Source organism: Pelodiscus sinensis, chromosome 4 (assembly GCF_052426305.1).
Source record: "Pelodiscus sinensis isolate ZL-2025 chromosome 4, ASM5242630v1, whole genome shotgun sequence".
Taxonomy (NCBI): Eukaryota; Metazoa; Chordata; order Testudines; family Trionychidae; genus Pelodiscus; species Pelodiscus sinensis.
The window spans coordinates 12,325,256-12,351,373 of record NC_143055.1 but is presented as its reverse complement, the minus strand read 5'-3'; the positions used below and the strand labels follow the sequence as shown (position 1 = coordinate 12,351,373).

Here is a 26,118-nt window from a genome sequence, read left to right as displayed (position 1 = left end):
CATCTCTGGAGATATTTAAGAGCAGGTTAGATAGACACCTATCAGGGATGGTCAGTGCTTGGTCCTGCAGTGAGGGCAGGGGACTGGACTCGATGACCTCTCAAGGTCCCTTCCAGTTCTAGTGTTCTGTGATTCTAAGTGGAGACTGGTCCAAACTAAGGACTCAATCCAGCAAAGAGCTGAGCATGCTGGTGTCCAGTTCTGATCCAGCCAAGCACTGAAACATAACCTGAACGGATCCATTCAGTCAATTAAATTCTGGCAAATGTGTAAGTACTTGGCTGGATCAGGGCCAGGCTGTGCCCCATCTTTAGACTGTGTCCTAAGCAGAGGCTTTGAAACTGGAAGGCGTGGCAACTCTGTGCGGCTGAGTGGTAAGCAAACACCGGAAGCCCATGACTCTGTTTGCACCGTGTCTCACGGCTTTGCCATGGGAGGTGGGGCGGAACTTGGGGCTGGACACTGTTCCCTGTAAGCTGAGCTTTTGGGCAGCCGTCGGGGTGAGATTCAAATGCTGCCCAGCTGATTAGCAGAGCGCCCGCAGGCATGTGCTTCTATGGGTGGTGCACATCCGCACATGCCCTTGTGCACACAACAAAATGTATTCCACATCTGGGTGGTGTCACAGTCACTCCCAGCTGCCTGCAGCCCTGCTTTGGTCCGAGTCTGGCATGAGAATCCCCTCCCTCCCCTGTCCCTTCTCCTCTGCCCTTCCCAGCCTCCTCCTCGCTCCCCTCCCTCGAACCCTGAACTACAACCCCCACAATCCCCAGCGCGGCGGGAGGGGTCCTGCGCTCAGCGCGCGAGGCCCCCGGCCCGCCGGCTGCGAAGCCGCCACGCAAAGGGGCGGGACGCGTGATTGGTGCCGGGGCTCGCGCCGGGCGCCCATCTCCCCCGCCGTGGCAGGGCAGGGCGGGGCTGCCTTGGCCAAGCCGGGGAGCCGCTTTCGCTTCCGGCGTTCTCGCTGGCCGCCTGCCTGCGCGCGCGCGCGCCCGTCCGCTGGGGGCCCCCGTGTCATTGGCGAAGGAGACGATGTCTCAGTGCAGCGGCGCCGCCCGCCTGCTGGGCCGCTTCCTGCGCTGTGAGTAGCGGGCCCGGCGCCCCTCGCGCGGGGGGGCCTCAGCGCCTCGCGGGGGGGGCCTGGGTCCCCCCGCCCTTCCCGGCCCCCCCCCCACCCGGCGTGGCTGGGCCGCCTCCGTGAGGGGCTCCCCCCCCATCCCGGCTCCTGCTTGGCTGGGGCCGCTCCCGGGGGCCAGGCTGGGGTCGGGCTGAGGCGGGTGCGCGCCCCCCCCCCCCCCTTCTCTGACAGGTGCGCAACGTGTCCGCCGAGCGTGTTCTCTAGCGCCCCCTAGAAGCGGTGCAGGGCGGGCGAGGCAGCCTCTTATTGGCCCACTGGTCTGGGTGAGAGAGAGAGAGAGAGACACTTCTCCCCTTACAGGTGGCTGCGTCTACACTGGGTTGATTTTCCGCCAATGCGTTGAATGGAAAAGTTTTTCCCGTCAAAGCGTTTGCGGAAAAGCACTTTCTGCGGAAAAGCGTCCATGGCCAATCTAGACGCGCTTTTCCGCAAAAAAAGCCATTTTCGCCATCGGGGCTTTTTTTGCAGAAAACAAATCTGAGCTGTCTACACTGGCCCTTTGGCGCAAAAGCTTTGCGCGAAAGGATTTTTGCCCGCACGGGAGCAGCATGGTATTTCCGCAAGAAGCACTGATTTCAGACAGTAGGAGGTCCGTGTTCTTGTGGAAATTCAAGCGGGCAGTCTAGACAGCTGGCAAGTTTTTCCGCAAAAGCAACTGCTTTTGCGGAAAAACTTGCCAGTCTAGACACAGTGGTGTGGTTTGTCATTTAGCAAAGTGGGTGGCCGTGCAAAGAAAAGGGGAGCTGCGCTTGTTGAGCTGACTTCGCTGTCTCACACGTGTGGCTGACCACCTGTGCTATTGAAAGCAAGACATCTGTGTAAAAACATCATTTTTAAGGACGTAATTGTTTTAGTGATAGAGATGCAGCTGTGTTAGTCTGGTCTAGCTAAAACAAAAGACGCTATGTAGCACTTTAAAGACTAACAAGATGGTTTATTAGGTGATGAGTTGTTGTGGGCCAGACCCACTTCCTCAGATCAATTTGCGGAAGAAAATTGGCATGACCATATATACCAAACTTTGGTATATATGGTCGTGCCAATTTTCTTCCGCAAATTGATCTGAGGAACTGGGTCTAGCCCACGAAAGCTCATCACCTAATAAACCATCTTGTTAGACAGAACTATGTCGCACTTTAAAGACTTCTATAATTGTTTTAGAGTACTGTGCATGGTGAGCCAAGTATGAACGCAAATACTGTAACTGAAAGATGAGTGAAAACATTCTCTTTGTCTTTTTACAGTTTGTTTGCTTTGTGCAGTTGGCAGTTAGGTGTGTAGCAAATTTCACCATGTCCCTTTATAATAAGTTAAACACAGATAGACTTGATAGTGTTTTTTGACAGGAAAACAAGCCTTGTAGAGGGGGCGAGCTGTAGATGTGGTATTCAGGACAGTATCAAAAGCTTTATTGCATGACTTTCTCATAAACAAAATAGGGAAATGCACTCTAGTTGGTGCTATTATAAGATGGGTGCAAAAACTGACTGGAAAACCATTCCTATAGAATAGTTATCGCAGGTTCACAGTCATGTTGGAGAGACGTGAGAGTGGTCCTGCAGGAATCAGTTTTGGGGCTGGTTCTGTTTAAGATCTTTATCAGTGATTTAGATAATGATACAGTATTCTTATAATGTAACCCCTCCCACCATGGTATCTTTAGTAAACAAGTGCTTTAGAAGACTGGATTAAAATTGAAAATAATGTGGAGATATAATTTGAGGTCAATGGGGTTAAATTCAATAAGGCCAAATGCAAAGTACTTCATTTAGGCAAAAGGAGTGGTTATCTGGCTGATTATGCAGTCAATACAATTTGTGTCAACTACATGATTAGTTTGTAAGGGAAGCTGCTTTGCAGAGCAAGGGTAGCTCCTGCAGCCGATGCAAACCAGGACTGTTCCAGACTGCTGCGGCTCTGCATTTTAAATGTGAGCCCAGAGGCTCTTACTACATTTACAGAGATGGAACTCTCTCCCCAGCTGCTGTGAGCAGAGGTTGCTCGGCAGGGAGGGGGAGGAAAGAGTAGTCGAGTACTGGACTTCACTACGGATAAGGTACTTGATTACTAGCTTACATCCCTATTTAGGCAGGAATAATCAGTTTCACACACAGAAAAGGGGAAATTGCTGCCTAGGAAGGAGTACTATGGAAAAGGGTGTGGTGGGCGGGAGGGGGGGGGCATGTGTGTGTGTGTGTGTGTGTGTGTACCACAAGCTAAACATGAGTCAGCAATGTAGCACTGTTGCAAAAAAAAGCAACTTTCATTCTGGGATATACTAACAGGAGTGTTGTAAGCAAGACACAAGAAATAATTCTTCTACTCTACTCTGTACTGATTAGGCCTCAGATGGCATATTGTGTCCAACTCTGGGCATCACATATCAGGAAAGATGTGGACAAATCGGAGGAGGTCCAGAGAAGTGTAACAAACTAGTATGACCTATTAGGGAGGATTGGAAAAATTGGGTCTGAGTCTGTAGAACAGCCGAGCTGCATGCGGCTCTTACCCCTCTGAGTGTGGCATGTGAAGCCCCCCCTGAGCCCTTGAAAACAGCTCTCTCCTCCCAGCTCCCTATGCTCACCTGGGCAGGGGAGCCATCCAGTGCGGCCATTAAAGCTGGAGTATTAAAGATGGCGTCAGCTGGCAGGAGCCTGTTGTGGCCAAAAAGCCTGTAAATCACTTTTCTTAAAGGGACAGGCCTTTTTTTCTCCCCTCGACAACTTTGCCCCGGCTCTTTGCGCTGAACCCACTGATATCTTGTCTTTTTGCCCAGAATGGGTTGGACACCCTTGGGTTACGTCTAGACTAGCATGATTTTCCGGAAATGCTTTTAACGGAAAAATTTTCCATGAGTCCCAGATTTAAGAGGTTCAACCTGTACAAAAATCTCTGTGCATTTTCAGTTAGAGGATTGGAGCCCATCTCAGTTTCCACTCTTGCTGAAATGAGTATCTTTCTGTTCCCTTTACAAAACTTCTACAGAGCATTAGGCAGAGACATTTCACAGAAGGCTTGTAGGGTGTGCTTTTTAAGGGATTTATGTGAAGAGCTCTAGTATGTACTACCTAACAGCTACTCTGTTAGAAACAACATTTTTTTTTAAATTAACTGCCAGTTAAATTCAAATACTTAGTGCCAAGTGGGAAGGCTTGGTGAAACTTCTGTTCAGAAGTCCAAACATCTGTATAGCCATGCACCTAATAGCATGTGTTTTGATTTAGGGTGTGAAAAGTTAATTGGTAAGCACCACCCTTAATGGATGATGCTTACTGGTTCCAGTGAGCTAGTGGGGGCTGGAGCAGCTCCCTGCAGGATGTGGGCTGTTCCAGCCCTGTGGGGCTCGCTACGGTCAGGGATTGCTCTAGCCTGGCTGGAGCAACCTCTGTCAGTGGCAGACCCGGGGGGCCCACTTTAATTGATTAACTGGTTAAACAGTACTTATTACTGGTTAACCAATTCAATGGGATTTTACCTCCCTAGATCTTCATCCAACAACATACTGCATCATACAACTCCATTTAACAGAACTTGTTCTGTAACAACTTCTCCTGTCACACAGTTTCACGTTAACGTGGTCCTTTTTCCACAGGGACTCTGAGTTTGTGTATTTACACACAAAATAAATTCAGTTAATACATCTACTTTCCACAGCGATGCAAGAATTATTTTAATCAGAAATCATTGACTTTGATTGGTAGACAGATACAATCTTATTCTTGTTTGTGCTTGATGATCTTGCAACATGCCCTTGGTTGTATTAATTGTAGAGACTCACCATTTAAGTCATGGTGTTGTGAAATAGTTCTGTAAAATACTAATGACTAGCAAATATTAACTTAACGGTCAGAATTATGCACCACTCTGACATGGAATCTTGAGGCATTAGAGACTCCACACACAGACGCGCGCGCAAACCCTGTATTGTAAGCAAAGGTATTGCATGACTAAATGGAAATGAATCAGGATTCTAGTATGGGGGTGGGAATCATATGGGAATATTCTGAGGGTTTTTAAAGAAAACAACCTTTTTTTTTAAAAGGTTAGACATCAATATGTGAAACTTATAAAGTTGCTGTTTCAGCTGCGGTATAACATTGAATAATGTACAGGTTGGACCTCCCTGGTCCGGCAGACTGACTGACTGGTCCCAGTTAAGGGATTTTTCTGGCTCACGGGAGGTCATTTCAGCCTACCCTTCCACTGCCAGTTTCCTGCCCCTCTCCAGCCCAGCTGAGCCGAATGCTGGCTCCCTGCTCCCCACCCACAGCGCAGAAGAGCTGTGCAGCTCCGGCCCCCCTCACAGCCCAGCTGAGCCACGAGCTGGCTCCTGGCCCCTGCTACCTTGCAGCATATTGGGACTCTCTGATACTGGAACATACATAGTCATGCTGGTCCATGGATGTTGCTGGACCACAGACTCCTGGATTTTAGAGGTACCACCTGTAGTTATAGCATTAGCATATATAGAGAAATATATTCAGGCTTTGGGATCTATAGGACAGCTATAAAAGTGGCCATTATTCCATTATTGGGTTGCCTTTCTGTTGGTATGCAGGGCAATGATGACTATCTGATATAGGTCACATGAGCTCGGTGTGTCATAGCTAAAGCATCTGCTATTAAGGTGTATTGTTTCAAAGTGGTTGTGTGGTGGGGGGATTATTTTTGTGGTGGTTTTGTTTCTCCCCCTCCCCCCAATTTTGGAGTAGCTTCTTTTTTGGCTGTCCTAATTGGTATGTTTCAGTGCAACAGTTAGCTCTGAGTCATCTGTGGCCAGAAATGTATGTTGCTGATGACCATTTAATGCTGGACTCCTTGGGTACATCTACACTACAATGCTATTTCGAGAAACCAGAGTATCCCGAAATAGCTATCCCAATAATGGACTAATGGCCACTGTTATAGCTGTTGTAGATCCCAAAGCCTGAATATATTTCTCTGTATATCCTAATGCTATAACTACAGGTTGCACCTCTAAAATCCAGGAGTCGCTGCACAGCCTCTGCTGCCCGGCCCCCACTGGCAGCTCCAGCCTTTGGGAAGGGAGCGAGCATGCGGCTTGGTTGGGCTGTGAGTGGAGCTGGAGCAGTAAGTTGTCAGTCCTTTAAGGAGCTGTTTTAAACAGCCTACGCTCTATATTTGCTTCTAATTTCAATTGAAGATTGTTTCAAAGATTACTCAAATTTTAGTAAAAGTATCCTATAGACTTGGAAATTACCAGCAATAAACTTGACAAGAGTCTAGGAGTTTAAAGGGCCTAGCTTTGAAAAATGAACTTGAATGGTATAAGAGTGTTATCGCTACACTCAATGATATAGCCCTGCTTTTTATATCTGTAGACCATGTTTGATGATGTGGATGGAAGTGTATCCAAATTTTGTATCCCTATAGGGCTCTACAAATGAAGCCAATATCAATGGCCACGTGCATTAATGATTAGCAAAACGTCCGTCCCTGTCAACTTTCCCATCTTGTCCTATACCAAGGGGTGCATCTACACTGCATTGTAACTTGAAATAAGATACGCAGTTTGAGTATCTTATTTCGGTGCTGTTTCAAAATAGCTTTTGTCATTTGGTGCTATCTATACAGTCCCCAGCTGACCCTGGGCTCCATGCAGCACTGCCACTTTGAAACGCTGTGGGGAGCCTGGTGTCAGGTCCATGCGGTGTTCCAACGTGGCAGCGCCATGTGGAGCCTGGGTTCAGCTAGGGACTAGTTGGCTAGTTGTTCACATCCCTAATGGGAGATACAGGTGCTTAGCAATCCTGGAAATCAGGTCTGAGATATCTAAAGTAGGACATCCAAAATTAAAGCTTTATGAAAATCTGAGCCTGAGACTCACTTCTTCCCTTATGTAACTGTAAAACAGATTCATGTCTGATTCACAAGGTGTTGAAAGGCTCAGTTCAATAATATTTGTGAGGCTATAAAAAAGGCAGAGAGAAATTCTGGAAACACAAGGTTATTAACCTGTTTTTTGTATTTTTTGTTTGTTTTTAGCACAGCAGAATGGAGTACGCCACTGTTGTTATTCAGCCACACGGAAAAATCTTAATATCGATAAAAATACAAAGGTTATTTGCCAAGGTTTTACTGGTAAACAGGTATGTAACTTTGGTATAGATGAAATACTTGATATAGTCTTCTTGAAACTCAACAAATTGAGCAGCCACAAGATTTAACATGTGTTCTGAATTTTTGGTTTAATTCAGTGTGTATATAAATCCTTCTAGTACAGGACTGGGCAAGAGACTGTCAGCAGGCTGGATCTCTGGGGCTGCTGGGGATCCGAGGCCACTGCTAGCCCCTCACTACCGCCTGGCAGCAGGGTCCAGAACTCCCTGCTGTGCCCCTACTCCCCTCAACACAGGGCTCCTGGCCTGCAGCCCAACCTCTTTATAACTGGATTCTGTGGTCCAGGAACATCCATGGTCCTGCCGGACCATAGAGTCCCGGTTAAGGGAGGTACAACCTGTATTTAAAGGGGTTGTGCCTGCTAATATGCTGCCAGGCAAGGTGGTAGCAGCCACCTGGCAGGCGCAAGCCCTTTAAATAAAGGCATTTGAGTGGGCTCGTGCCTTCCCAGCAGCTCCCTGGCAATACATTAGGGGGCCAGGAGCTGCAAGCCCTTTCAACTGTTCTGTTTTCCTTTAAATAGAAGCAGTTGAAAGAGCTTGCAGCTCCTGCCCCCACCCTCCCCCCAATGTGTTGACAGGGAGCTGCTGCAAAATTATTGCCCACCCCGTTCTAGCAAATCAGACTTTATATCACTGTTTCCATTAATTATTTAGCCTTGTCACCACATCCAGGATAAGGTATTACTTTTCTCACAGAATGTTTTAAATGAATGTATTCTTTGTAGAAAAATCTTTCCTGTTTGCCTCTGATTTTTTTTTCTGCTGAATTATCTTCTGTATAATAGGAAATATTCTTCATTGCAGAAGCAATTTGTTTCAAATTGGGTTGCTGCACTCAAAACCATATAGTGTGTGTAATTCTGCAACTGTCTGACACCACTGACTTTCATCCTTACTTTGTTTAGAACTGGTCTTTCATGTTATATGTTAATTGGAGCCTTGTGTCCTGTGAATAAGAGGTTGCCTTTCACAGTCACTTCATTCTTTGTATTTTCAAGTTCTGACAGCAAGCTGGAATCCCACTGTTTCTAATCCAGTTTATGCTCAAATTTAGCAATTGGGCTTTTTAGTGTCTCTGGTTAGTGTCTGTTCATTCAGATGCTGTATCGCTGAGCTAGTGCTGTTTGTTTTAAATTTAGAGTTTATTTTCCACAAGGAATCTATATAATTCTTGTTGCCATCTTAATTCATCTAATCCTTTTTTTACATTCTCTTGATGTTGTTCATTTGAGTGAGGAAAAACCTGCATTAGATAGCAGAGGCGTGTTAATATGACTTTGTAGTAGTTGCCAATATTATAGAATCATAGAATTGATTTGACTTCCTGTACTTTATTATCATCTTTGTGATCTGTTAAAGCTGATTTAGAATATAAAATGTAGTCCTCTGCTATGCTGTCTGAAAACATATTGGCAGGGGAGAACCAACTTAACTATCTTGGGGGGAGGGGTGTGTGTGTGTGAGATGTATTAAAAAGTCGGTGTATTGTGAAAGTCGTTTAAAACTTTAGCATGCAATGTAGAATAGCTGTGGATTATATCCATGTGATCACATTATAGTGCTCTTGGGAGAGTTCTGCATCGCTGCATGCATGCAGAATTCATGCTTCTCAGAAAATGATGGGGAAGCAAAGGGCAGGTGAAGGGGGAAGGGAGGGAAGCTCATAGGTGTAGTTTTTTGTGAGGCATTGCCCACTTAAGTAGGCAAATGGGGAGGCATATGGGATGTCTGCCATTGGTATGACCCCCCCCCCTTCCATTTCTGTGAGCACAGAGCTGCCCAGCTGAAAAAGTTACCACTTGAATGCTGCCTCCTGGGTCCTAGTGCCAGTTCTGTTTTCTGGGAATCCTCATTTTCTCTGTACAGTAGTGAGTGCCAGTCTGGCAAATGTGAGAAGAAGGATGGGGCATGAGTAAGGTGTTGTGGGAGTGAAAGAAGGGTGATAGGGACAAAAGACACTGGGAAGAGAAAAGGGGAGGTGATGGGGAATTGGAGGGAAGAGAGCTTGGCATGCTGTGTCCCCTTGGTGGCTGCAGCTGGGACTCCCTCTTTTAAGAAGGCCCACATCTGGATCTCCCCGCACTGAACCCCTCTAGACATGAATCCTGCTGGGCAGAGACTTACTGCCTGCCCACTCGCCCACCCCGATGCAGAGGGACAGAGCCCATGGGTGCTTCTGGAGCAGGTCCAGCCCTTGTCCTGGGTCAGGGTTGGGTACAGCGTCATTGCCAAGTTCATTGAGGGGATGTGGGGCAGGGCTGCAGAGTCATCTCCGACTTCCAGCCAGTGGTCTGAGTTCCCCAATAACATGTGGAGCTTTCTCGTTTATTTATTGAGAACTAAACTTAGCAGAATTTGTGTTTGTTTTTGGTACAGAATTTCTTCAGGAGTAATTATATATAATATCTATTGCACAAATGACTTTTAATTATATCCTTACTTTCCATGTGAATATCCAGAATGATTTTTTCCATTTACAGTATAATATAATTTTGTTTGAATTCTAAATGAAAATGTATATAGATCTTGCTTGTGCATCAGCTATTTTGCCATTTATACATTTTCGGTAAGAGTTTATGTCCAGAGTTTTGGGCCCTTTAATTTGTGGATTTTTGTGTGTGTGTCTTACAATTCACTTTGTAATGCCTCTGTGTGGTAATTTAATTCCTTTAATTTAACAAAACTAAACTTCAAAGGGTAGAGAATGCTGTGGGCAAACGACTACCTTTCTCCAGAAAGTGAGATCATATCTCTGTTGTTGTCAATTGTTTTTTCCTGATATGTCGGTTTCCTTTTGACTTTTGGATCTCTCCAAGAATTTACTTTAATCTATCCTCTGTGGTCACTACCCTTTCCATCCACGTGCTTGTCTATTGTTTATTCACTTGTGCTGCCTCATTTATTCAGAAATTTCACCTCTTCATTTCTCCAAGATTCAGATCACTCCCATCTCTTGTAAATCTCACTCCAAACTTTTATTTTTTTTCAGTTTACTACTAATATAGTTGCTTTGATTTTGATATAGATTATATAAACACATGAACATGTGTTGGTACTCTTAACAGTTTTGATAGTGGATATTGAGTTTCCTTTTTAAAACAATATTTTGCTTTAGAATGTCATATCCTGAACTGTAATAAGCTTGCTGCAGTCAGCATATACTGAAATGATCCTTTTACATGGCCTACATAAAATTTATAGTTTACATTTTTTTCTGAGTTTGACTCGTGTCTAATTTACTTTTTGATCTTAATTACAGTTCCATAATTTGCATTCTGTGAGGGAGACCCCATGGAAGCATTTTTAAATGTTTTATTTGAATGTATATAAAAGTGTTTTCTAGCTTACATCTAATGAAGTTACCTGTGTATCTCTTATAGGGCACCTTTCATAGCCAGCAGGCATTAGAATATGGCACCAACCTAGTAGGTGGAGTTTCTCCAGGGAAGGGAGGCAAAACTCATCTGGGCCTGCCAGTCTTTAACTCCGTTAAAGAGGTAATTTTATAGTTGTGGATGGACTACTAGACAGTAAAGTTTGGGGTGGGAGGATTGTAAAATTAAATATGTTAGAATTTGTCTAGCATCCAGAATTAAAGAGGTACAAAATCTGAGAGTGGAGTCATGATTACATTTCTGGTTTAAAAACGTGAGAAACAAAACCAAGATGGTTTGTCACCAGTGTCCCTATAATAGAGGGCACAACCAATGAATCAAATTCAAGTTTCTATTTTTAAGTGCCCTTTGTTTCATTTGCCCATATAAAATAAAGATCTAGATGTCATTTGGTGTCAACTTACCTTTATTGTATAGTGAGCATTTACATATTATTTGTGATTTTTAGCTCATGATAAATAGATCAGTCAATAAATGAACTGAAAAGGACACTTCCTTGTATGTGGTGTAAATTCCTTGGGAGATGAGCCTATTTTAGGAATCCCTTCTGCAGCTGTTCCATTTATATCTCTTGTTAACCTGAGTTTAATTGCTGAGCACAGAACTGCTGTAGCCATAGACTTTGAAACTTCTAATTTATTTTGTTCTAAATCTTTAAATAGATCTATTTAACAAGTTAGTTGTCCAGTGTACTCTTGAGATTTAGTGAATGTTTAATATGCTTTTTGTTAATACATGTTTCAGGCGAAAGAACAAACAGGTGCCACCGCCTCAGTTATATATGTGCCTCCTCCATTTGCTGCTGCTGCAATTAACGAAGCTCTTGATGCAGAAATGCCCTTAGTTGTGTGCATTACAGAAGGTATTCCGCAGCAGGATATGGTTCGGGTTAAACACAGACTGATCCGTCAAGATAAGACTCGACTGGTGGGCCCAAATTGTCCTGGAGTCATCCATGTGAGTTTTTCAAATGAACATTGGCTTGGAGACTAAACCCTCTCTAGTGATTTTTCAAAATTATGTTCACTGTGATTTTTTTAAAGTACTTGATATTTCTACTATTTTAGCCTGGAGAATGCAAAATTGGTATCATGCCAGGCCACATTCACAAGAAAGGAAGAATTGGTAAGTTTTTTGCATATTCATGCATCAGCCAAAGCTGAAATATGTTGCTTTATCACTTCATGTCTTGATGTATAACTAAGCAACACATCTCTATCTATTAAAGAAAGCTTTTCCTGCAGGCCGATGTACAGCATATCATGTCATTGTACATCGCCCTGCCCCCCAGTCTCAACAGAGTCCCCAGAAGGGGAAGAGATGGCCATGGCTGAGGGTTCTCCTCCCCCCTTCAGGGACACCTTGGGCTCCCCACTCACCCCTGGCTCCCCTGAAGGAGGGCCAAGGAGTGGGCTCCTCACTGTGCTGGGGGCCCTGACGCTCCAGGACCCAGTGGAGAACTGCTGCCTCCAGGTGCACTGGGGCTGCCATGTGCCTGGAGCTCCAGTCTGGAATCCTCTCCTCCCTTCTGCATACCCTCAAGATTAGTGCACCAGCTCTAGGTTCCTTTGGGGGAATCGGGGAGAGAAGAAAAGCCAACTCAGCCCCCTTAGCTCTCCCCTCAGCAGCACACACACTTCTCTGCAAGCTGCCTCTGGTACAGAGCCTCGGGGTTTTCTCCTCTCCCTGCTCTCCTGCAGGAAGCCAGCGCTGTGCTCTGACCTTGCAGAAGTGGGGGGAGGGTTCTAGGCTGGAGCTCCAGGCACAAGGTGGCCCCAGTGTGCCTGGCCCGAACCGCCAGAGGTTGCGGTTCCCCACTGGGTCCCAGAGCATCAGGGCCCCATCAGCAGCGAGGAGTTGCTGCTGCCACCCCCACTGTCCCTGGTCAGCCCTAGCCCTCTTCCGGCGGCTGGGGAGTATGCTGGGGGGTGGGTGAGAGGCCAGGGCTGGTGCAGCCTCCAGCCCCTGGGGGGGAGGGAGAGGTGGAGAGCCAGATTTGTTTACTCCCTTAGATGGGGGTTGGTGAGCATAGCGAGCAGGGGGCACTGGCCCCTAGTATACAGTGTAACAACTTGTTAGTGACTTTAGCAATGGTCAGAAGAACCAGATTTCCTCAAACATCCTTTCTAATCACTTACTTGTAATACTTCTGGTCAATGTTTGTGCTAAAATAGGGATCTTGATCTCCAAAATAGTCAATGTGAACCACTTTGCTTTCTTAAAAGGAGCTATGCCTATAAAAATCACTGATCTTTTTATCTTGCCAAGAGTGACCTAAGAGGGCGCACAATCTGATCATTTTAAAGAATATTTGAGCATTTTAAAGAACCAAATCCTTAAATGCTTATCTTCTTTCCACTTAGATAAAATTTTCTTCCCTCTTAAAATCCTAACACTGAGTTCCTCTGGGTTTGAAAGAGAACACAGTAGGCTTCACACTGAAAGTTGATTTTTATATGCACCTCTAGACCATGGTGATTAATATCTGATAAATACCTGAATAGGGTACATATTAGGGATGTAAAAAATAAAATCCTAGCAGTTACATATGCTGCAGGCTTTGCAGTATATTGCTGATATATAAGCTTTATACAGATTGAACCTCTGTAGTCCAGCAGCATTCTCAATACTTCCACTAGTTACTGGGCTCTTCAAAGACATTTAGGGTAAGTTAGAGGTAACTAACAGCACAGAACACCACTACAGCCACCAGTCCTGGCTCTCAAACTTTTATGGGGCCCTGGGGAACTTGGCCACACCTATAAGTGGGCATCCAGCTAACTAAAATCATTCCAGACCTTGGATATTGCCAGATCAGAGAGTGCCAGAATAGAGAGGTTCAGCCTGTACTCCAGAGCCTGCAGCGAAGCTGGCTTCCAGAGAGCCAGCATGTAACCTGCAGCAGGCAGCTCCTAGAGTAGCCTCTGCCTGCTGTAGGCTTCACAGGGCTGTAACCACCCCTTCCTGGGGTGGGTGGGATGCTGCGCCAGCCTCTACCGGTTAACCAGAAACAGTAAGCCTCTCATTTAGCGGGAGGCTTACTGATTAACCATTTACATCCCTGATATAAATTTAAGAGAGGGGAATGGAGGATAGACTAATTTTCCCAGCATTACACATGGGGTCAATGACACTGTCAGGAGTCTTGATTTCTATTCCTTTTTTCAAAACATTGGAAACCTTTTATAAGTTAAAGCTATAGCATGCCATATAAGCTAGCCACTATTACACCCAGAGATTTGAGTTTCTACAGGGTATGCTTGGTTTTGATTTCAGAATTGTGTGCCCTCTTAGGTCACTCTTGGCAAGATTTTTATAGATGAGATGGTGCTTCTTAATTGCCAGTTGGGTCATCCTCATTTAAAACCAGAAGGAAAGGAGTGTATGAGTTAGCTGCAAAAGTCTCTTGTGTGGTGTCAGTGCAGTGCGGATCTGAAGGTGAAAGCAGAAGCAAGTATTAGCATTCCTGTCACACCTCTGGTTTCAAAAGTAGCCATAAACCTGGAATTGAAAAATCAAAGAAGAATGCAGTTATGCCCTTTGTAGATACCATCAAACCAATGCTTTAGGGCTATTAAAAGAGTGTATCATCTCAAGTTGTCTTGCATTCCCTTCTGAATCAAAGCTCTTCTAAATGTCTGCAAGAAATGTCAGGTACTCATAAAATGTTTGACAGCAAGAACCCAGGGCAAGACCCATGGAGAATTAAATCTTGCATCTGCATTGTTCACCGCAGGTGGAAACACTGCCAACAGCATTCTAAAAATCCTGCAAGTGCAGTTGTGTGGCTCTCTACTTTCCACCTTTCTCCCTGACTCTGTCCTTTATACTCCTTGGACCTCTTTCATGCTCTCCCCACTCAAACCTCCCTCTCCCTCCTTCTCTGCAATTTCTGAAGGATTTTTGGATCCTTCATCTACTATATATTTTAAGGAGTCCGTCTATCTGTCCATCTATCTCTCTTATTCAAGAACTCCTAAACGGTAAGAGCTAAAACCAATAAATTTGGTATACAGCTTCCTTTTATGATAATCTTAAAGCAAAGAAAGGGTTTGATTGTGCCAGGAAATTGGAATATGCCTGGAATGGGATTGCTGCTCATAAAACCATATAGAAAAGAGACAGAATCACCAGGGAGGTGAAAGGGGCTGGCTGGGGTGAACCTCCCATCCCCCTTGCACCCTTTTATGGAGGGCAGGGGAGACATGAAGCTCATTTCCTCTCTCCCCTTCCCCCCCTCCCATTTGTATGGGAATGTTGCTGGCTGTTCCCCTTAGTCATGGAGCAAGGGGAAAGTACACATTCCTCGCTGTGGCTGGGGAACACAGGGGGCAGACAAACCTGGACTTGCCCCAGCCAGGGGACATGCACACAAACTGCTGCGGTGAGATAAGCCTGGGATAGTCCTCTCTCCCTGTGACAGCTGCATACCCCAGAGCAATGATTTCAATAAAGAAAAACAAAAACTAATTGAGTTAAGGACCTGAGCAGCACCGGGCAAATCTAGCAGTAATATATGTTATAATACTCCAAGGAAATTCAAAATAAAATAAAAGCTGTTTTCTGCTGCCTGATCTCCAGTTGTTTAAAGAATATTTGACCTCCATTAAAAAATTACCTTATTCTTTTAAACTGAGTGAACCTTTTCACTATCTGACAACACGTTTCAAAGAACTAGAATTAGATTAGTAAATAGAAGCATAGGAGTGGAAGGGACTGGGAGCGGTCATATAAACCATTCCCCTGCTCTTATGGCAGAACTAAATGGTAATTAGGCCATCCCTGATGGTGACTGTATAACCTGCTCTTAAAACCTCTAATGATGGAGATTCCACAACTTCCCTGTGCAATTTATTATAGTGCTTACCACCTAACAATTAAGAAATTTTCCCCAAAGTTTAACCTGTATCTTTGTACTATCAGGAGTTAAGGAAAACAATTTTTCTTTCTCCTCTTTGTAACAGCCCTTTATGTCCTTGAAAACTGTTGTCAACAGTGTTCCCTTTAACATTTTCTATCCTTGGGCAGGTTGAAATTTCTTATGTGCAATACCAGTATTGAGGAAGTGTATGGATGTGCACAGCCAAGATTTTAAACAGTCCATAGATATGGAGAAAAACATATTAACAGAAGGGATAGTTAACAAGGAACAATGCTTATGATATTTAATATGAAATCAAATAAAAAAATTAACACTACCCTTGGAGAACATGTATCATCCTTTCCAACAACTCAAGCTAGTAAACACACGAAAATGCATATTATCCACATGCACACAGAGCTCAGCTTTTAAGATGCTAAATAAATCTGAGTCATCTAAAAGTAGTCATCTCGTTGCAAATACTAATACAATAATATATAATTACACTGGAAAGGAGAGTAAAAGGCATTCACTCCGGTTTATACAGTTTTTCTGGGGAATGCTATACAAGAACAAGTGATGTATAAACTGATCCCTTCAACATCTCATGATCCCTTCAACCCAGCCAGAGAGAACTGCAATCTGGATTATAGCAAGTGAGTTAGGAGGACACTTCCAAAGAAACACCCTCCCCCACTCCTGCCTCCACCTCACTGCACGTATGCCAGCATCCACCTACCCCTGTGCAATCTGCTCCCCATATCCTGCTTCTCAGGCTTGCAGGCATTAGCTGGGAGCTAGGGCAGGCACACAGCACAAACTCTCCACCCCTCCCCCACCTCACCGCAGAACTACACAGCAAAAACTCACTCTCCACTTCCACCTCACCCAAATGTCAGCACCCACCCACCTCCCTTTACCCCCATCTTCCCCGTGTAGTCAGCTTTCTCAACCCCCACCAGCCTAGGAAGCTTGAAGAGAGTGCTGGGTTTCTACCTCTGCCTTGCTCTCCTGGTGCAGATAGGACTCTCTAAACTCCTCTCTGACTTTTTCCAGCCAATTACTCCCTCTTTATCTCTCCTCCCTACCTACTCTCTGAGCTCTTCCATTTGAAGCAGGCAGCTCAGTTTGAAGCTGCTCAGATGGCCTTTTCCCAAACTGGTCAGCTGAGCCCTGTGTTTGCTGGGAGCTCTGTGCCTCTGAGTGGACCTCAATAAATAGCTGTGCAGTCACTATTAGGTTGTAAAGTCTCCTCTGTATTCTCCAGACTCAACAAATCCATGTATTGCAGCCTTCCCTGATAGGGTGTTTTGTAGCTTCTCTCTGTACTTTTCTAATTTGTCCCCTTTCTTGAAATGTGGCACCTAGAACTGGACACAGTACTGTAATTCAGGCCTTTTCAGCATATAGTAGAGCAAAATTACTTCTCTTGTCTTGCGTAAGACACTCCTAATACATCCTAGAATGATTTTTTTGCTTCCAACCTCCTAACTGTTATGCCATTGGATCATATTTAGCTTGTAATCCAATCCCGTTCCGTAGTTCTCCTTTCTAGGTAGCCATTTCTTATTTTTGCATGTATGCCATTCATTTTTCCTAAATGGAATAATTTGCATTTGTCCTTACAGAATTTCATCCTGTTTACCTTAGCCCATTTCTCCAGTTTGTCCAGATCATTTTGAATTTTAATCATGATGTCCAAAGCACTTGCCCCTCTTCTCTCTCCCCCCACCCCCCAAGCTTGGTATCCTCCCCAAACTTTGTGTGTACTCTGTCATTAGTTATTGTCCACATCTGTATAAGCAGAAATGAGCTGCAGATATTTGCATCCGCAGATGCAGATACCCATGGATATCCACGGGTATTTGCAGGGCTCTAATTGTTTAAGTTCTTTATGAAGATGTTGAACAGAACCAGACCCAGAACTGATCGCTGCAGGACCCTATGTAATATGCCCTTCCAGCATGACTGAGTCACTGATGGCTACTTTCTAGGAAAAGCTTTCCACCTACTTATACACACACCTTTACGGTTGCTCCTTCTGGGTTGTATTTTGCTAATGTGTTTGAGGCTGTCAAGCGAGACCGTTACATAAAAGTGTAACTTGTTTCATCTACCACATTCAGTTTTGAGTGCATGTGCTAGTCATGCAGACATCACTACGTTGATTAGGACAAGAAGCAGATAGTATCCTAGGATAATGTATTTTTGCAGCTCAGTTTTGGGTCATGACGAAAGGGTTGTGCAGGAAGCCCTGGGGGGTTAGGTCTTGAACTTGGGATGTTAAGTTCCTGCCTTCAGGGAGGAGCTTGCTGCATATGCCATACTCGCCTCAGAGCAGCTGCTCCTGTGACTTCAGTCCTGAGATACTGCCTGGGCTTGGCTTGGCTTGGCTTCTCTCAGTGCTGCTGAAGTTTGGCCCAGCTGTTCCTCTCATGATGGCTGGATGGAACCAGCCACACCAAATTTGAATGAGTGGCACTGCAACCTTATGTGCCAAGGCATAATACCACTCTACAAATGAATTCCAGCTTTTGCCCCATCCAGGGGCCTGGGCCTAACTTGAACGACACTGCTCTGGAGGTTGAAATCCCTGAAGCAGGGAGCCACACCTATCCAGTTCAGCTGGACAGGAGTTGAAAAAGTTGCCTCTAAGGGTGCACATGGTGTACTTATTTAGTATATATTTGTAGGGTTGTTAAAATGCGTTTAATCAGCCACATGAGTTGATGGAATTTCTGTTGACTAGTCAATAAGGGGGGAAACTGCAAAGCCGCACCTCTGCCTTTTAAATGTATTAAGAGTCGACTAGTCGCTTACATCCCTAATACTTAATGTGCATATTGTGATTAAGAAATATTTATTAAGCCAGATTTTTTTAATTAAAATGTTATTTACTGGGTCATGACAACAATCAAGATGTACAAGTGGGTCCTGAGCCTAAAACGACTGAGAACGGTTGTTGATTTCCTTTTATAAATGGCTCAGTGTGAAGCTTTAGTATAAGAAATGTTTTGGGCAATGCTGTTGGCTTTTTGGAGAACTTTAAATAACTGACATCTGAATGACAGGTCTGTTGATCAGAAAGTAAGGGGGAAGTGCAACTCTAATTTTATATACCATATAAAGTTAGTCTTCGTGTGTCTACAAGAGTATTTGGGAAGTATTGAATGCTTTCTGTAATCTTCTAAGGTTACATCCCTGCACGTGCACTAATGCATATCCAGAAGTCAGCTCATTACATACAATACTGTTCATCTTATCTTCTTCCTTTTAAGGTATTGTATCAAGGTCTGGCACCCTGACATACGAAGCTGTTCATCAGACGACGCAAGTTGGATTGGGACAGTCCTTCTGTGTTGGTGGGTTTCTTCCACCAAACCTCTTTTATTAAAGACAGACAGGGCCAGTTAGTGTGTTAGAACCACAACACATTAGATGTTAGAAACTACTGAATAATATTAAATGCCTTTTAATTTTGGTTAGAATCGTTACACCTTTTTAACCAACCTGACTCAGGCACTTTGCAGCAATAACAGCTGCAATTCAACCCCTTTTTGATAACTAACTCTCTGTTCCGAGTTAATCAAAATCCGGGCCAAAGCAGTCTTTTATGAACAACTGTCAATATTCAGTGGTTTTAGTTTTATTTTAAGGCTCAACATACAAAATATATAGCTTCTTATTTTAGTCAACTTCTTGGGACAAATAGTCTGTTGGGTGTGAACAATTTAAACCATTTACATTATTGGAGAATGTAGCACATACTTGTAATTTCTATTTATAATGCAGATATACCGTCAGGCCCTATCTAGGACTGGGTCCAGTTGTAGTGGGTGCTCTACAAACAGGTCATTCCCTGCTTCAAAGAGATCATGCGTACATGGAATACAAATCAAGATATGGCGCTTAGCACAAACACAAAAAATGTTTTGGGAGATCAGAGCTGCTTTGAACATTTTATTTTTAAATTATATCACTCTTGGGGTATGTCAACCTTTGAACTGTTAGGTGTGATTCCTGCACTAGCTTTACCTGAGCTGATAACTTAAAAGAGCAGTGTGTGTCTCCATGGTGGTCCAGGCCAACTACCAGAGTACATATGCAGGGGCTCGGATGGGTTTGTTCTTGGGGTAGCTGGCCCAAGTACCACTGCAGTGACACTATTTTTAGGTGCTAGCTTGAGCAGAGCACACATGGGTACACTTTCCCGAGCTGCAGATTGCACCAGCCAGCTCAAATGTAGATGTACCCTCTAGCCTTTAGATTGAGCTAACCTTTCAGTGTGTTAACATTTGTACATACAACATGAATTTCAAGCTTGCTAGTAGCAGATTATCCTAGTCCTCCCTGGCTTGGAAGCACAGTGTGAGAATAAAGGTGGTGAAGACAATTGATTTTTCTCTGGGCTGGTAATGTCAGATTGCCTGCCTGAAATACTTTTGTCTATGGACTTTCTTCAGCACAGTGGCAAGGCAGACGTCCACAGACTGACAGTTTTAAGAATGCTCCTTGAACCAAACGAAGGGTGAACGGGAGTTGCCATTTCCATTACATTATTCCTTTTTGCAAAAACTGGCGCACAGAAATGTATATTGACCTAAATTTTTTAAAAGCTCCGGCTTTTGTGTATTGAGCTTCCAGATTTGGTGAGCTTTTCATCTTAATCAGTTTTCATTGTCCAAAAGCATCTTTTTTTTTTTAAAGTGAGATTATTAATGCAACTCAGTTACCTTCCCATAAAATCCTACAAAGTGGTTTTATGTTGATAGATGAGTTCACTATGCCTTCCACCTAAGGCTGATCTTGCCTAACTGCACTGATATAACAATTACATGTGCCTTGCCTCTGCTTGAACAGTGAATTACCTTGCATAAGCCATCGGTTACACTATAAAAACATACCTTTCTTGGCAGTAAAGACATGGCCTTATTCATTTACATCTACCGTTTGAAACATTTGCCACTACATGTTGGTGGGGTTTTTTTAAAACAGGTTTTGATGCAATTGACAAATAGATTGGGTTTAAGAGGATTCCAGCTCTACAACAGGCATGTTGTACGACCATGGACAAGTCAGTCTACCCGTGCCTTAGTTTCCCATCTGTAAAATGGGGTTAATTTTTTCTCCCCTCATGCACTCTTCATCTATTGTAAGAACCTGAGTCTGTGATTATCCAAGAGTATGTGTACAGTAGCTCAGATCTTCATTGGGGGCCCTCTAGTTGTCAGTGTAATTCAGATAATAGACTGAAATTAATTTGTCTTAGTAAACTTGAAAATGAATAACTCATGTTTGTGTTTAATTCCTTTCAGGGATTGGAGGAGATCCCTTCAATGGAACTAATTTTATTGACTGTCTTGATGTCTTCTTGAAGGATCCCCAAACAGAGGGGATAATATTGATTGGTGAAATTGGAGGCAATGATGAAGAAGATGCAGCAGCCTTCTTGAAGGAAAATAATTCTGTAAGCTTGAGAATGTCTGTGATGTGGAGGTGGGGGGTGGGGTGGCCACAGAAGACCCTATTAGACTGTTCCCCGCTGTGCTGATTATGCTACTGACACTTGCCTTTGTGCTGCTCCATCATTCTGTCCTGCTTGGCCAGATCTTCCCCAAGACAAGCCACAGAGCTGTGGTAGCACCTTTTCCTCCTGAAGGGTATTGCAGGAGGGGAACCACACTGCACCATATCAGCTCTTGGAGAAAGCGGTTTTAGGACACAGTGCCCAGGAAATCAACCCTCAAAAGGGATTAAACCCATGTCTTCGTATAAAATTTGTCTTTGTATAAAAGTGCCCCCCCCAGGAAGGTTCATTCAGGCAAGCCCCTTTATCAATGACAGAGGGATATGCATATTGATTTCCCCCCAGATAAGTTATTTACGTTGGGCTTGATAGTAAACAAAATTAAGTACAAACAGTAGGATTTAAATGGTTATAAGTGAAAACAGGCAAATCAAAGTAAGTCACATTAAAATGGAAAGAGAACACATAACCAGTTCTAATATACACTCACCCTAAAAGACTGTTCTTGTCCTAGCCATAGTTTTCAGATCAGATTCCTTTTACCTGATCCGGGTCCCCAGCTCTTCTTTTGCGCCAAAGACAAAAAGGACTCCTAGTTTTCCATTGTTTAATTATACTTTTCTATGGGTGGGAATCTTTTGTTCTACATCCCACTTTCTGTAGAAAATTACCTGGTCAAAATGGTATCCCAGTAAAAGGTGGTATGGTTACATGTGTTCCTAAGTCCAGCCACTGCTTAGACTTCAAGGACAAACAAAGTTGCTTACAAGTTAAGTTGATCACTTAGTTGTTAGGCTTTGGGAGCATCGTTGATAGCTCTCAGCACATTTAAACAATCTCTTGATTTCATATTTCTAAGTTTACATTCACCAAAATAAGATCTATAGATCCAGCGTATTGTAACATTAAAATTGATAAGTTTACATGAGGTATTTTGTCCAAAGCATCTTTGGCTTATGTATATTAATAAGCCAGTTTCACGAATCATGGGGAGGGAACCGTCACCGTGCCATTCGTTCCAAAAACTATTGTTTACCATTGTAGAGAAACTAGTTCTTAATCAAGTAAAAGCCATTACTAGAAATTGTGGCAAATGCAGTTTAGGTTAGGATTTAAAGATCTGAAAGAAACTTTGGAACACAATTCTGCAGTGCTCTCTTCTAAAAGAAGAGCTTCATGTAGCTCAAAGCTTGTTTCTCACCAACAGAAATTGGTCCAATAAAAGAAGTTACCTTGTATGTTTTGTGTCTGATATCCTGGGAGCAAGATGGCTACAACACAGCTGATATTTTTGATTATTTTGTGACCCCATATGGCTGCTCTCTTCTCTCCCCCTCCCCCCCAACTCCCCGGCCCTCCTCATGAGTACGTGGCCAGAAGTGGTACGTCTTTCTTTTAACAGTGTTCTCTTTCTCCACAGGGTCCAAATGCCAAGCCAGTAGTGTCATTCATAGCTGGTCTGACAGCTCCTCCTGGCAGAAGAATGGGTCATGCTGGGGCAATCATTGCTGGAGGGAAAGGTGGTGCTAAAGAGAAAATAGCTGCTCTTCAAAATGCTGGTGTTGTTGTCAGTATGTCTCCTGCTCAGCTGGGTAGCACTATTCAAAAGGTTAGTTACGTGGACGTCATAAATGCTTTAAAATTATGGGCTTTAGCTAGCATAACCAGAAAAACAGATATCTGAAAGCTGCCTTTTTGCTTTTATCTGTGTGTTGCTGCTTCCCAGTGAACAGTTTAGAATACACTGCTTCCTCATTTGTCTATTGAAAAACTGCATCTTGACGTGTAATGGCTCTACTGTACAAAAAACACTATATGACAGTTGCAGTTGAAGTTTTTATTCATGCAAGTTGCTTTATGTATCATGTTCTCCTTTGTCAGAAACATGTAGCAAAACTCAGAGACTCATATTTGGCTCAGTAACAGACCAACACAACTCTTATTTTACAACTGCTCAGTGCCCTATGAACCTAAACTGATTCTAAATCAGAAAACACACTTCACTTTTTTGCACAATACAGATACTGGGTCACTTTGTAATAGTGAATGGACTGTAATATCTTTGTTCAGTTACCTGTTGATGCCCTTTTAAGAGAATTATTTTGACTTCAAAGGGACTACTTTGCATCCCTGGGCACATTCATGCAATTCATAAGTCACGTACCTCATACTGAAGTTCCTCCCTGATTTCTTCTTCTTCTCTGGTGAATTTATAATTCTGGTGGAATCAACAGCCTTGAGTTGGAGCCTAGGGGCAATGTACAACTCATGGGGAGACTTAGGAGCCTACAAATGAAAGCCAACATGCTCAGTGAAGAGTTGCCAAAACTAGCCAGTAGGAAATGCTGAGACAAGAGGCAGGAATTTCCCCTATCCACTGAACTATGGGGTATTCTGCTGTGGGAGACTCATTCTCACCAGTTGGAGCTGTTCCTCTGTGTAGAAATTAAATATTAATTGGGCCAGAGAATGAGTAATTCTGTTCACCAGTGATTTGGACAATCACCTGAGAGATGGGAGACCCAAGTTGAAATGGCTTCTCCACATCAGGCATACTGGACAATTGAACTTAAATCTCCCGGATGAGTACTTGAAGCACAAAGCTGAAGGTTACAAGTGAGCAATCTCCCTCCCTGACTCTTAAGCATGCTCAGAACACCCCTTTTGGCTTGGGCCTTGCAGGTGAGAGGTGGGAGTGCTGTCACACATCCCCTCCACTCCAGCTGGGCTTAGGTATGAAACCGGAGTCTAGACTGATATGGCTGTGCTCATGCTCCGATTCAAATGTATGTTGGCTTTGGAGGGTGGGGGAAGTGGAATTTTTTCAAAAAGTTGAAACTGTTCATTTTGGCCTTTTTGGAATTTAACTAAAAATTTCACACACTCATTTCAGACAGAATATTTTTAGATGTTTTTGATTCAGCCCCTGAACCAAAAAATCGATTAGTCTTAACCATTTCTAGTCATTTCTTTAGAGCTGAAATGCAACCTGCTCTTTGTGCAGTGCTGTTGAAAGAATTCACTGCAAGAATTGTTGACCGCAGCTAGAGATAAGTGTGTTGATGACAACATAATTGGATGAGGCTGAGTTAGTATGGTACAGGTTTCTCTCACTGGACTATTTTTTCCCCCCTACTGGGTCTGCCATGGATTCTTTTGGGGGTGCGAGATGAGGGGGAGAAACTTTGTTCCTGCTCCTGTGGAATGTCTCCCAATTTTAACTTGGTACTAAGACTTCCCTGTTGTGTCAGGCTTCTGATTGAAAATTGAGGCATGTTATCCATCTTACTAGCAGAGTGGGGAGTGAAGACTAGGAAATCTCTGTTTAATGACTATAACAAATGAACATATAGTTTGCTGTTACCATTGTTCTCCAAAACTTGGCAGCAAAATTCTGCAGTCTTTTTAATTCCAGAAATTGGCTTTACTTGCAGTAAAGGCAGGAGTGGAAATGTCTATAATAATATATATAAACTTTCCCATAAACATGAACTCTGGTTTGTTTGGCATGGGCAGATGCATTTAATTATAAAAGGAAGGTGAAAGATAGTCAATATTTTTACAGCATGATACTCTATTAAAAAGGTGTCAACATAAGCCAAGTTGCAATGTGAAAATGAGGATGAGTAAATCTGTAAATGGAAAGGTAAAGCCCTGTATCTGTTTTGGAGAAATTTTAAATGAACACAAACAAGGATGGTCTGGAATAACTTTTAAGTGCCTGCATTTTGGTGTATTTTGTCTCTTTTAAAAAAGATACTGAAGCTGTGAGCTCTTGGAAAACTCTTGTCACAACTGTATGTCTGTTTTTTCTCTCTGAAGGAGTTTGAGAAGAGGAAACTGCTGTAAAACTGCTGGAACATTGTCACAGAAATGTCAAGACAGCACCTTGCCTCTATCTGTCATACACTAAACTCCAGCTGCCTGAATGTGACTGACACTTGGTTTTGAATTTGACTTTAAAGCCACAATGTCTGTCCTAGAAGTGGTCACCTGTTTGTAATTAATAAATTTACCACTAAATTTGATTTTTGAATTCCTGAAGCTCAGTGACTTTTTTTTTCCTCCTTGCAAGACAGCATTTTATTTTTTAAAGTAAATTTTAAAAATGAGAAACCATCAGAACCCTATCTGGAAGCAATTGAGAGCATTTTTATAGCTTCTGCTTCACATACATGTTGCACTCGGAGTTAATGTAGCTTGTACAAAGATGCATTGAGTGGAGTAAGATATACCCGCTTTGCAAGCGTGCACATTTTGAAAACAAAGTAGTCTTACTTGCTGATTACTGACTAGTGAATAGTTTCTGAGCTAAGGCAAAAGTTAATGCCATCCACTGAATTACTGCTGTTGGATCCACAGGGTGTATTCTGCTCATCCTTGCACCTAGAAATGTTAATATCCGTCCAAAGGTACTGATCAAAGCTGCTGAACCATGCAGAGGATAGCCCCACATTAGTGAGGGTTTTTTTTATTTTGTGTAATTGCTGGGGGAGGCCTCAGAGCCTTTGTCTTCCTTTTTAATTACAAGGATTTCACTTGAAACAATTGTCCAGAGTGGCACAATGCCCCATAAATGCTTTAATTGATATTTCAGAGTTATATTTATGTTCATAAGAGTTTAAATCATAGTTTCCCATAAATACATTCATACTGTAACTTGGAAATTGAGTCTGTTTTCTGCTTATTACCTTAACTTTTCCTCTTTTATTCTTTGACAATGGTCCTTTGCTTTGAATGTTTTGCTATATTGATGACAGTAGGACTTGATGCAGTAAAAAAAATCTGAAAACAAACCTGGCGGGGTTATATTTCTTGTAAATGATTAACAAGTGCTACATGTGAACATCCTATTGAACTGTAGGACTAGAGCAAATGGAGTGCCTGTAAAAGATTACAAATTATAAGAAAAGACTGAATTTAGGATTGTTTTCATTATAAACAAATAAAATCAGCTAGGGAAACCAGAATTAGTGTCTTATATAAAACTGGAAGATTTACCTGGCATTGCTCTGGTCCTTCAAGACAGGGACTTGTGATGTGGGGGTTCAGTA

The 26,118-nt window shown here is 43.2% G+C and overlaps 1 protein-coding gene across 1 annotated transcript; it reads left to right on the top strand.

Moving 5' to 3' along the window:
* The first annotated feature begins 860 nt into the window (after positions 1-860).
* Positions 861-25,860, top strand: SUCLG1 (succinate-CoA ligase GDP/ADP-forming subunit alpha). The gene is made up of 9 exons (XM_075930968.2): positions 861-1,081; positions 7,145-7,248; positions 10,662-10,778; positions 11,421-11,633; positions 11,744-11,801; positions 18,816-18,899; positions 20,853-21,004; positions 22,485-22,673; positions 24,887-25,860. Exons 1-9 carry the CDS (start codon positions 1,033-1,035, stop codon positions 24,911-24,913), a joined length of 993 nt encoding a protein of 330 aa, XP_075787083.2. The 5' UTR covers positions 861-1,032; the 3' UTR covers positions 24,914-25,860.
* The last annotated feature ends 258 nt before the right edge of the window (positions 25,861-26,118 follow it).

Bases quoted from the DNA above. Each gene is read 5' to 3' on its own strand.
- SUCLG1 (XM_075930968.2), top strand. From the start codon at position 1,033: ATGTCTCAGTGCAGCGGCGCCGCCCGCCTGCTGGGCCGCTTCCTGCGC. The intron at 11,802-18,815 runs GTAAGTTTTTTG...CTTCCTTTTAAG, and splicing joins TCACAAGAAAGGAAGAATTG to GTATTGTATCAAGGTCTGGC. The intron at 18,900-20,852 runs GTGGGTTTCTTC...AATTCCTTTCAG, and splicing joins GGGACAGTCCTTCTGTGTTG to GGATTGGAGGAGATCCCTTC.